This window comes from Microcaecilia unicolor, chromosome 10, assembly GCF_901765095.1.
Source record: "Microcaecilia unicolor chromosome 10, aMicUni1.1, whole genome shotgun sequence".
Taxonomy (NCBI): Eukaryota; Metazoa; Chordata; class Amphibia; order Gymnophiona; family Siphonopidae; genus Microcaecilia; species Microcaecilia unicolor.
In genome coordinates, this window is record NC_044040.1 from 97,383,022 (window position 1) to 97,395,305 (window position 12,284).

The 12,284-nt window shown below is 48.6% G+C and overlaps 1 protein-coding gene across 6 annotated transcripts in view; it reads right to left on the bottom strand.

Moving 5' to 3' along the window:
- Positions 1-11,441, bottom strand: part of MKRN1 (makorin ring finger protein 1) — a 548,705-nt gene extending 537,264 nt beyond the window's left edge. For all 6 annotated transcript variants that reach the window (XR_003943541.1, XR_003943540.1, XM_030215958.1 and 3 more), the window contains exon 1: positions 11,237-11,441. Coding sequence is in view for 4 of the 6 variants with exons in the window: in XM_030215958.1 (XP_030071818.1) it covers positions 11,237-11,433 (197 nt within the window). In the remaining 2 variants the exon portion in view is untranslated. The remainder of the gene's footprint in view (positions 1-11,236) is intronic.
- Positions 11,442-12,284: the final 843 nt, after the last annotated feature.

Consider the following 12,284-nt stretch of genomic DNA (forward strand, 5'->3'; position numbering starts at 1 on the left):
CTTGCTTGAGCTTCAGTAAGGTCTTCCCCACCGGGAGGATAAGCATACAGGAGGCCGGTCCCCCAATGGAGGAGAAAGGCATCCGACGCTAGTCTGCCGTGTGCCTGTAGTCTGGAACAGAACAGAGGCAGCTTGTGGTTGGTCTGAGAGGCGAAAAGGTCCACTGAGGGAGTGCCCCACTCTCGGAAGATCTTGCGTACCACTCTGGAATGGAGCGACCACTCGTGCGGTTGCATGACTCTGCTCAGTCTGTCGGCCAGACAGTTGTTTACGCCAGCCAGGTATGTGGCTTGGAGAAGCATGCCGAACTGGCAGGCCCAACGCCACATCCCGACGGCTTCCTGACACAGGGGGCGAGATCCGGTGCCCCCCTGCTTGTTGATGTAATACATTGCAACCTGATTGTCTGTCCGAATTTGGATGATTTGGTAGGACAGCCGATCTCTGAAGGCCTTCAGTGCGTTCCAGACCGCTCGGAGCTCCAGGAGGTTGATCTGCAGATCCTGTTCCTGGAGGGACCACAGTCCCTGGGTGTGTAAGCCCATCGAATGGATGTCCCAGGGTCAAATTGGTCCGAAATGTCCACCAGTGCAGCGAATTGCGGCAACTGAGGGACAGGCGGATGACATCTTCTAGATTCCCGGTGGCTTGGCACCACTGGGAAGCTAGGGTCCATTGAGCAGATCTCATGTGAAGACGAGCCATGGGAGTCACATGAACTGTAGAGGCCATATGACCCAGGAGTCTCAACATCTGCCGAGCTGTGACCTGCTGAGACGCTCTGGTCTGGGAAGCGAGGGACAGGAGGTTGTGGGCCCTCGCCTCGGGAAGAAAGGCCTGAGCCATCTGTGAATTCAGCAGAGCTCCTATGAATTCCAGAGATTGGACTGGTTGGAGATGGGACTTTGGGTAATTTATCACAAACCCCAGCAGCTCCAGGAGGTGAATAGTGCACTGCATGGACCGGAGAGCCCCGGCCTCCGAGGTGTTCTTGACCAGCCAATCGTCGAGATACGGGAACACGTGCACTCCCAGCTTGTGTAGATACGCCGCGACCACCACGAGGCACTTCATGAACACCCGTGGGGCAGAGGCGAGCCCAAAGGGCAGCACACAATACTGAAAGTGCCGTGTCCCCAGGCGGAATCTGAGATACTGTCTGTGAGCTGGCAGTATCAGGATGTGAGTGTAAGCGTCCTTTAAATCCAGGGAACATAGCCAATCGTCTTTCTGAATCATTGGTAGAAGGATGCCCAAGGAAAGCATCCTGAACTTCTCTTTGACCAGGTATTTGTTCAGGCCTCTCAGGTCTAGGATGGGGCGCATCCCCCCTGTTTTCTTTTCCACAAGGAAGTACCTGGAATAGAATCCCTGCCCTTCCTGCCCTGGTGGCACAGGCTTGACCGCATTGGCACTGAGAAGGGCGGAGAGTTCCTCTGCAAGTACCTGCCTGTGATGGGAGCTGAAGGATTGGGCTCCCGGTGGGCAATTTGGTGGAGTGGAGGCCAAATTCAGGGCGTATCCGCACCGCACTATTTGGAGAACCCACTGGTCGGAGGTTATCAGAGGCCACCTTTGGTGAAAAGCTTTCAACCTCCCCCCAAACGGCAGGTCGTCCGGTACGGACACTTTGATGGCGGCTATGTTCCCATGGATCCAGTCAAAAGCCCGTCCCCGGCTTTTGCTGTGGAGGCGCAGGGGGCTGCTTAGGCACACGCTGTTGACGGGAACGAGCGCGCTGGAACTGTCCCTGTGCCTGAGGAGGCCTTCGGGCCGGCTGGGTGTACCTACGCTTGTTGTAGGCGTAGGGCGCAGCCTGCCTGGCCCGGGAAAAACGTCCACCTGCAGAGGTGGATGCTGAAGGCGCCCGGTGGGAGAGCTTGTCGAGGGCGGTTTCCCGCTGGTGTAGTTGGTCCACCAACGGCTCGACCTTCTCGCCAAAGATATTATCCCCCTGGCAAGGGACATCCGCCAGTCGTTGCTGGGTGCGGTTGTCCAGGTCAGAGGCACGCAGCCAGGAGAGTCTGCGCATCACTATACCTTGGGCCGCAGCTCGAGATGCCACATCACAGGTGTCATATATACCCCTGGACAGGAACTTCCTACACGCCTTCTGCTGCCTGACCACCTCCTGAAAAGGCCTGGACTGCTCCAGAGGAAGCTTATCGACCAGGTCCGCCAGTTGCTTCACATTGTTCCGCATGTGAATGCTCGTGTAGAGCTGGTACGACTGGATGCGGGTCACGAGCATGGAAGATTGGTAGGCCTTCCTCCCAAACAAGTCCAGAGTGCGAGACTCCCACCCCGGGGGCGCCGAGGCGGTATCCCTCGAACTCCGTGCCCTCTTGAGAGCAGAGTCCACGACCGCCGAGTCATGAGGCAATTGGGGCCGCATCAACTCTGGGTCAGAGTGGATTCTGTATTGGGACTCCGCTTTCTTGGGAATGGTGGGGTTAGATAATGGCTTCAGCCAGTTCCGAAGCAGTGTCTCTTTGAGGACATTGTGCAACGGTACCGTGGAAGACTCTCTAGGTGGTGATGGATAGTCGAGGACCTCGAGCATCTCAACCCTCGGCTCATCCACAGAGACCACGGGGAAGGGAATGCATATAGACATATCCCTGACGAAGGAGGCAAAGGAGAGGCTCTCAGGGGGCGAGAGCTTCCTCTCCGGTGAAGGAGTGGGGTCGGAGGGAAGGCCCTCAGACTCCTCTGAGGAGAAATATCTGGGGTCCTCCTCCTCCCCCCACGAGGCCTCTTCCTCGGTGTCGGACATGAGCTCTTGCAGCTCAGAACTGAACCGGGCCCGTCTCGACTGCGAGGAACCATGTCCTCGATGATGGCGTCGAGCGGTGGACTCCCGTGCCGGCGGGGATGAAGCCCCTCCATCGACGTCGATTCCACCTGCGTGGTGGTCGACACCGGTACCGCAAGCGGCGTCGGTGTCGGAGGCCTCGGCATCAGGCTAGAGCACGCCGGCGCCTCCATCAACGGCGCCCTGGTGCATCAGCCCTTCCAGAATCTCCGGAAGGATGGCTCGGAGGCACTTGTCAAGGCCCGCTGTTGGGAAAGGCAGGGGGGCCGGTGCGGGTGCCGGTAGCTGCTCGGGTCCAGGAGACGATACCGAAGCACCCATGGACGGACGCAGCAACACCTCTTCGACCGAGGGGGAACGCTCCTCTTGGCACTGCCGCTTCCTCGGCGTCGAGTCATCTCTGGAGGCGCCGGAACTAGTAGTACCGTGAGCCGTGGGCGACCGATGACGATGTTTCTTGGTCTTCTTTCTGTGCCCATCATCGGCGCTCGGTGGCAGAGATGAAGAGGAGGTAAACCCCCCCCCCCCCCCCCGGCCTCGAGGGATCGGGTCTGACAGGGTTCGGTCCCGATGGCCCTGGGTAGAGGGAGTGGCCGGGGCCGACTGCCCGCGCTGTCGCTGGTGGTCCGGCGGGCCAACGATACCTGTGCTCCTGGGGTCGATGCCATCGTCGGTGCCGATTTCGTCGACATCGGTACGGTACTGAAGATCCGACCGTCGACACCGATGCCGTCGAAGGGCCAGCGCAAGTTCCAAAAAGTTGGTCCCGACGAACTTGCCTCGCCACCTGTGTCCGCTTCCGCAAGCCGAGACACAAGGTGCACGTCTTGGTATTATGCTCCGGGCCAAGGCACTGGAGGCACCAAGCGTGAGTATCGGTTTGCGAGATCTGCCGGCCGCACCGACCACACTTTTTGAATCCACTCGGGACTTTCGAGGACATCGACGGAAAAATCGCGTCGGCGAAGTCAAAGTCGTCGATGGTGGCGGTGAAAAGCACACCTGAAAAAGAAATGACCGCCCGGCCACAAGGCCGCGAGGCACCCCTGCGGCTAAGACGACGAGGGGACAAACCAACTTCTTTTTTTTTTTTTTAACACAGAAAATAAAGTAAAGAAGCGCGAACGCGCACAATAAATGAAGAGAAAATTCGCAGCTAGGCCACGATCCGGTTTCCGGGGCTGACCAAGAAAGAGACGGTAACACGTCTCTCTCCAGCACGGAATCGAAAAAAACTGAGCTGGAACGGTCGCGCACGGGCGGGAAGACGGCCGCGCAAGCGCGGTGGGTGTGCCCTGCGTGCGGGACAGCCCGCAAAGTTTTTTGTTCCAGTTGGTGGGGGCTGCCGTGGACGTCAACCCAGTCGTGAGAACAAGCAGCCTGCTTGTCCTCGGAGAAAGATATGATACAGCCATTTAAATACTTGAAAGGTATTAACATAGAAACAAATATTTTCCAGAGAAGGGAAAATGGTAAAACTAGAGGACATGAATGGAGGTTGCAGGATAGTAGACATAGAAGTAACATCGGAAAATTCTTTTTTACAGAGAGGGTGGTTGATACCTGGAATGCCCTCCCAAGGAAGGTAGTAGAGAAAAAAAAACTGTGGCAGAATTCAAAAGGGCGTGGAATTAACACAGAGGATCTCTAATTAGAAAATGAATGGCATAAAAATCAAAACAAAGGATTGCATATGTGTTTGCAAGTCAAGTGGTGCTTAGATGGCAACTCTGGCTGTATCAACTAAGGTCGGTGCCGAACTGGCGTGTACGGTCTGAGTCCTGCCTATAGCAATCCAGTTCAGGATGGGCTGAAAAGAGCTTCAATGGAAACTCCAGCAATTTGGAACATGAGGACAGTGCCAGACAATCTTTTACGGTCTGTGTCCTAAAAATGACAAGACAGATTTGGATAGGGAGGAGTGGGCTTTGACAGCAACTCCAGGGTTGGAACACAAGGAAAGAGCCGGACAGACTTCAACAATCTATGTCCCAGAAACAACAAAGAAATACCATGACCCAAGTATGAGTGGAGGAGTGGCCTAGTGGTTAGGGTGGTGGACTTTGGTCCTGGGGAACTGAGGAACTGAGTTTGATTCCCGGCACAGGCAGCTCCTTGTGACTCTGGGCAAGTCACTTAACCCTCCATTGCCTGCCGCATTGAGCCTGCCATGAGTGGGAAAGCGTGGGGTACAAATGTAAAAAAAAAAAAAAAAAGTATATATCATGAAGTTCATTGTTGATTTAATCTTGAACTGAGAATGAAAGTGACCGTTGGGCAGAATGAATGGACCATTCAGGTCTTTATCTGCCGTCACTTACTATGTAACAGGTTGCTTTGCAGCACAAAGCACATGCAAAGCAACCTGTTACTGAACATGCGTTTGGAGGAGGGAGAATCTTGTGCAGCACACCATTCAAGAAGCACTGCACTAGATACATGGGCACTACATATAGCAGCTTACAAAACTAAAACTGGAATTTCAAACTTCTGCTTAAAAACTGCTTCTAATCTCCTGTCTTGCACATCTTCTAAAACTGAGCTATCTTAAACAGGAATAGCAGTCCTTTTAGTGATGGCAGTTAACAGTACATCTACCTTAGACAATATGACTTGTCTCTTTCTCATCTGGCAACAACACATATAGGGTAGGGTCTCTTCCCAAACCTCGTTAGCTATTCCCACACAGCAATGCCAACGAAACTCAATTCAAGTGAATGGGCTTTGTCAGCAATGCCGTGCCAGGAATCGCTAGCTCGGTTTAGTAAATGGGGCCATAATTTTGTCATGGCTCTACCAACTGAGTGGGATTCACCAGAGACAGGACTCAGTAGCAATAATGGCCTGAACTGCTTGATGAACAGTGAAAGCTCTACAAGGCTAATTTCTTCTCGTACTGGGTTTCCTGATGATGAGGCTTCGTGAATGAAAGTAGTGATATCTTCCAAGGCTCTAGCAATAACTGCCGGAAGCTCCTCTTTCTTACATAAATGAATTATAAAAGGAAGGGTCATTAGCCGAGGGAAGTCTTGCCTCACCAATTTGCTTCATTTCTTTGAAGGTGTGAATAAACATGTGGATAAAGGTGAGCAGGTTGATGTAGTGTATCTAGATTTTCAGAAAGCTTTTCATAAAGCTCCTCATGAGAGACTCCTGAGAAAATTAAAGAGTCATGGGATAGGAGGCAAGGTTCTGGTGTGGATTAGGAATTGGTTATTGAACAGAAAACAAAGTGTAGGGCTAAATGGATATTTCTCTCAATGGAGGAGGGTGAAAAGTGGAGTGCCACAAGGACCAGTACTATTAAACATTTATAAATGATATGGGAATTGAAACGATGAGTGAGGTGATCAAATTTGCAGATACAAAACTATTCAAGGTTGTTAAAACACGTGCAGACTGTGAAATATTGCAGGAAGATCTTGGAAATTGGAAGACTGGGCGTCCAAACAGCAGATGACATTTAATGTGGACAAATGCAAGGTGATCCGAATCATAGTTACCTAATGCTAGGGTCCACCTTGGGGGTTAACGCTCAAGAAAAAGATCTGGGTGTTGCTGAAATCTTCTACTCGGTGTGCGGCGGCAGCCAAAAAAAGCAAACAGGATGCTAGGAATTATTAGGAAAGGGATGGTGAATAAGACCGAAAACACTATAATGCCTTTGTATTGCTCCATGGTGCGTCTGCACCTTGAGTATTGCATTTAGTTATGGTTGCCGTATCTCAAAAAAAGATATAGCAGAATTAGAAAAGGTTCACAGGAATGACTAAAATGATAAAGGGGATGGAACTCCTCTCATATGAGGAAAGGCTAAAGGTTAGGGCTCTTCAGCTTGGAAAAAAGAGACAGATGAGGGAAAATATAATTGAGGTCTACAAAATCCTGAATAGTGTAGATCGAGTAGAGGTAAATTGATTTTTTTACTTGTTCCAAAAGTACAAAGACTAGGGGACACTCGAAGAAGTTACAAGGAAATACTTTTAAAACAAGTAGGAGGAAATATTTTTTCACTCAATAAATAGTTAAGCTCTAGAACTCTTGGCCGGAGGATGTGGTAACAACACGTGGAGGGGCATAATCGAACGCAAACACCTATCTCCAAGGGCGTCTATGTCCGAAAACGGGTACGTGAAGAGGCGGGACAGACCGTATTTTCGAAAAAATGGACATTTTTCAGCTGGGCGTTTGTTTTTTTTAGCAATAATGGAAACTAAAAACGCCCAGCTCAAAAACGTCCTAATCTGAGCAATTTGGTCGTGGGAGGGGCCACGATTCGTAGTACACTCGCCCCCCTGACATACCAGGACACCAACTGGGCACCCTAGAGGTCAGTGCGGTGGACTTCAGACAACGCTCCCACATGCATAGCTCCCTTACCACGGGTTCTGAGCTCCCAACCCCCCTCCCCCAAAACCCACTACCCACAAATGTACAACACTACCATAGCTCTTAGGGGTGAAGGGGGCACCTACATGTGGGTACAGTGGGTTTTGGAGGCCTCCCATTTACCACTACATGTGTTACAGGTGGGAGGGGGGATGGGCCTGGGTCCGCCTGGCTGAAGTGCACTGCGGTACCCACTAAAAGTGCTCCAGGGACCTGCATACACGCAGGCCTCTAGGACTTGTTGCTGCTATATAACATTGGCACAGCAGTTGACACCTGAAGACTAATCTCTCCAAAAACGTCCTTTATTGGAATAAGCACGCTTACTCACAGTTAACTGCAGATCAGAGGTTGTGCCCCACTGGCAACGAGTCTCCCTGGTACTGAGATGAGCAGTAGGTCCGAGCTGGCAGAATGCTGTACAATGCCCTCTTTCAGCCACATTCAAGGGACGAACTAAGTTCTGTAACGTGGCTAACACGTGAAAGGGATCTAAAACTGGCTTACAAAAATGGCCACTACCTCATGGACTACCGGAAACAAAACAGGGCACACTCTGACCCAGTAAGCAGGGGGAAAAGCACCATGGGAGTAGAGCCTACCAACTACCAACATCGTGAGCATTTGCCACAAGCTACTGGAATCACGGAGCCCAATAACCTACACCCACCACAATGCATTGCTGATGTGACTCTGCAGTGCGCATAACAGAAAATGTGTCACACTCACCCGAGAGCCACATCAGAACCAGGGAAAGGCTGTCACAGGATAGAACACATTCTGCTGTCATAGAGGTGGGTATGGCATTTGAGCTGGCATAGAGGCTGGAAAAAAAGTTTGTAAAGTGGGGTTTTTTTGGTGGGAGGGGGTTAGTGACCACTGGGGGAGTCCGGGGAGGTCATCCCCGATTCCCTCCAGTGGTCATCTGGTCAGTTGGGGCACTTTTTTGGGACCTGTTCGTGAAAAAAAAGGGTCCAAAAAAAGTGACCCAAAATCGCGGTAAAAACGCCTTTTTTTTTTTTCGATTATCAGCTAAAGAAGCCCATCTCTCCTCGGCCGATAACCACGCCCCAATTCCGCCTTCACCACGCCTCCATCAACTTTACCCGTTTCCGCGACGGATTGCAGTTGGAAACGCCGAAAATTGGCTTTCGATTATACCGATTTGGGCGCCCACGGGAGAAAGATGCCCATCTCCCGATTTGGGTCGCAAAATAGGCGTTTTTCTCTTTCGATTATAAGCTGGTTAGCGTCTCTTGGTTTAAAAAAAGGTTTGGACAAATTCCTGGAGGAAAAGTCCATAGTCTGCTATTGAAACAGACATGGGAAGCAACTGCTTGCCCTGGGAGTTGTAGTATGGAGTGTTGCCAAGATATGGGTTTCTGCCAGGTACTTGTGACATAGCTTGGCCACTGTTTGGAAAACAGGATACTGGGCTAGATGGACCACAGGTCTGACTCAGTATGGCTACTCTTATGTTATGTTCCTTATGGAAGCTCTCTTTCCTTCAAAGGCTCTCACATCACGGATCTGGGTAAAGCTCCAGAAAGTCCTGACTATGAATCTCCCTCCTCTAAAAGCTCTAAACCAAGGGTTCTTAATAGACAAGTTATTGATAATATAACTGTGTACTGCTGTTATTTTAGCGACATGAAACCAGCTATCCTCTCTTTTTTTTTTTTTTTTTTTTTAAAGCATAACCCCCCTGATCAACTGATTTCCAGCTCACAAAATTAACCAGAAGCCAGTGACCTTGACCAGGCCAAAGGCTGCAGGTATGTCTTCCACCATCTGCTGGAGACAGAGAAAATACTAAAGACCTATGGCTGCACAGTGCCCTTATAGGGCGAATAATGCAGGACTTTATTTCTCTGTCTTCATCTGCTGGTAAAGGCATAACCCACAGGTTGTGGTCTAGTGGAGAGAAGGACTGAATAAATAAATGTCAGAAAAAGGCAGAAATAGCTACAGGGGCAGGAAATTCAGCACTTCCATTGTCCCTGAAGGTACCTACTGCCTCTGCTTTAATTCCATAACAGGTATCCTCTCCTACTGATCTCATGTTAGTGTTGGCATTTTTGCTAGTTTCCCAGCTGCTGTGCAGCTATGAGGTGATCTGGGGAGCAGAGGGGACTACAGACTGGTGCTGGCAATGTAATGAGATTGGTTTTTTTTTCCAGCAAAAGTAGATTGTTGTCTCCTGCACTTTAAACTCCCCTTCCTTATGTAAGGGTGGTGGAAATGTTGTTTGCCTCCTAAAAGGTTTAGTACTTCTGGTTAAGAACCAGAGTGTGAAAGAAAGCAAGACACTATTCCCCAAATTCTATAAAAGGTACCCAATTATCCACACCCAAATTTGGGCATGATCCCAAGATGAGCATGCGACCTAATTGTTGACATTGATCAGCACCAATTAGGGGCTGCATGCACACATCTAGCTGCATGCTATACTACTACTTATAATTTCTATAGCACTACTAGACGTACGCAGCGCTGTACACTTGAACATGAAGAGACAGTTCCTGCTTGACAGAGCTTACAATCTAATTAGGACAGACAAACAGGACAAATAAGAGATAAGGGAATATTAAAGTGAGGCTGATAAAATAAGGGTTCTGAACAAGTGAATAAGGGTTAGGAGTTAAAAGCAGCATCAAAAAGGTAGGCTTTTAGCTTAGATTTGAAGACGGCCAGAGATAGAGCTTGACGTACTGGCTCAGGAAGTCTATTCCAGGCATATGGTGCAGCAAGATAAAAGGAACGGAGTCTGGAGTTAGCGGTGGAGGAGAAGGGTGCAGATAAGAGAGATTTACCCAGTGAACGGAGTTCCCGGGAAGGAGTGTAGGGAGAGATGAGAGTGGAGAGGTACTGAGGAGCTGCAGAGTGAATGCACTTATAAGTCAATAAGAGGAGTTTGAACTGTATGCAGAAACGGATAGGGAGCCAGTGAAGTGACTTGAGTCTATTCTATAAGCCTGGCCGCCCAAATCCCATAACGTGCAACTCAAAAAGGGGAATGGGCAGATCAAAAGAAGCGTGTAGTGTTATAGCATTCCAGGGATCCACACCACGTTTCAGCTGGCATAAGTCCTTGCACCCAAAGTTGTGTGCAAGAATCCCCACTAGACACTATTCTATAAAGGATGCACATCCTGGAGTGCCCTTTATAGAATAATGCTGAACACTGATTTTTCCCTGGTACCTAGGTTTAAACACCCTTTACTGAATTCAGCCAAATGTCCAGACACTGGATGCTAGCTGCGAAACTGTAAGGAATTTCACTCTTCTGATGTATGTGAAGCTTCATAATCATTGTGCACTCATGAAGATTAACAAATAACAAAAAAATAAGGTTATAATTTTTTTTTTAATTGGACCAACTTAATCTCTCTTCACTAACACCCAGGAACTAGCACTTCCCTCCTTCAAGACAGTGTGCAATGAGCAAAAGACAGCATTATCAGAAAATAAGTAGAACATCTTTCCCTTTTGGACTCAGACAGCAGTAGAAGCAGGTTATCTCTCACTATGAACTAACAGAGCACTATAACAGCTGGGTTTGGTGGGGAGGGTACCACACGCAAAATTTAGGCCCTCACAATATTTCCAGCTCGGATTATCAATACAATTGTTGAAATTAAGAAAATACCGCTGAAGATGTTTACTTGATACGTTGATCACAACACAAAGGAATCTGACAGCTGAAATTGGCAATATAAACATATATATAAAACAACTACTGAAAGGTTACACTGGGTAAAAAGTGACAGGAAAGAACACACTATAAGGAAAGAAGAAGTCACCTGAAGTCAAACTGGAGGTCAAATCTGAATCTCCTAATGGAGAAGGGAACTAGGGGTCAATTAGGTAAACCAGAGACTTTTAAGAAAAAAAAAGTAGACAAAGTAAAAATTCAATTGCAAAGTAACAGAACATAAACATAATACGCGGAAGGAAAGAGAATACGAAAAAAGAGGAACCCGGCAGGAACTCACATTGTTGTTATTAATATATTGAACTACAACCCCTCACCTGCAAGTAACGTTCCGGGTCCAGCCTCCCGCTGGAAGATTAATCGGTGCAGCCACTGCTCTCGTTGTTGATAATGTCGTTACTATAGCTGCTGCTGTTACTGGAGTGGCGGAGTGTTGGGAAACAGTAACACAAGCTGAGGCTGAGACCGCTACTATTCTCTCCGGAACACTAGCAACCACCGCTTCCTCCGCCATTATTGTTCCTCCCACTGCTACAAAACTTCGGGAACTTCCGGAAAACTATGCTTCCGGTCACGAGAGAAGCTGGAGTACAGACGAAAGTGGCAAAGGTAGTCTAATTATTTTCTTGTGTTTAGTTAGTTTTGTTTTGTAAACCGGATATGCAGTATAGAGAAGTGCTGTATTTGTTTTCTGCACCTCCGGGGAGTGGGAAGGAGTTTGGCATAGGAAAGAGGATTCGCTTCTTTTTTTTTTGTCTCGATTAAGTCGTAAGTTATACTCCCCCACCCCCTCGGCAAACTTTTAAAGTCAGCCAGCACCAGCAGCAACTCTGTGCTTAACACAATTGTTGCTTTCAAACTAGAAGGCCGCCAATGATTAGGGTTACCATATGGCTCCAGAAAAAGGAGGACGGATTGAGCCAGCCGGGTTTTACTTCCATTGCTTTCAATGGAAGTAATTGGCCCATCAGTTCTCATGCTGATTTGTGCAAGATTAGGTATGGAAATCGGTCAGCAAGTTTTGAACCTGACATGTGTGGAAGCTGAACAGAAAGGATCAGGCCCATACACTCGTTCTTTGTGCTAAACTTATTTTATTTATGTATGTATTTACTTAGACACGTTTGCGTTCCAAAACCCGCTTGATTAACAGTTTCTAAGATAATTTATCAGATTTTTGTAGATGACTTCTCATGGTGACTCAGCAAGGCAAACTTGTTGCCAGATGGCAAAAAAAAACTTTCCAGCCCAATTTGTGGCCAAAGTGTGAGAAAGGTGTAAGTATATTGCTTTTTCATTTAACATATTTGCAAAAATAACATGTCCAGGTAGAAAGGAACTCTTTAGGGTTGAAAGTTGAACTAT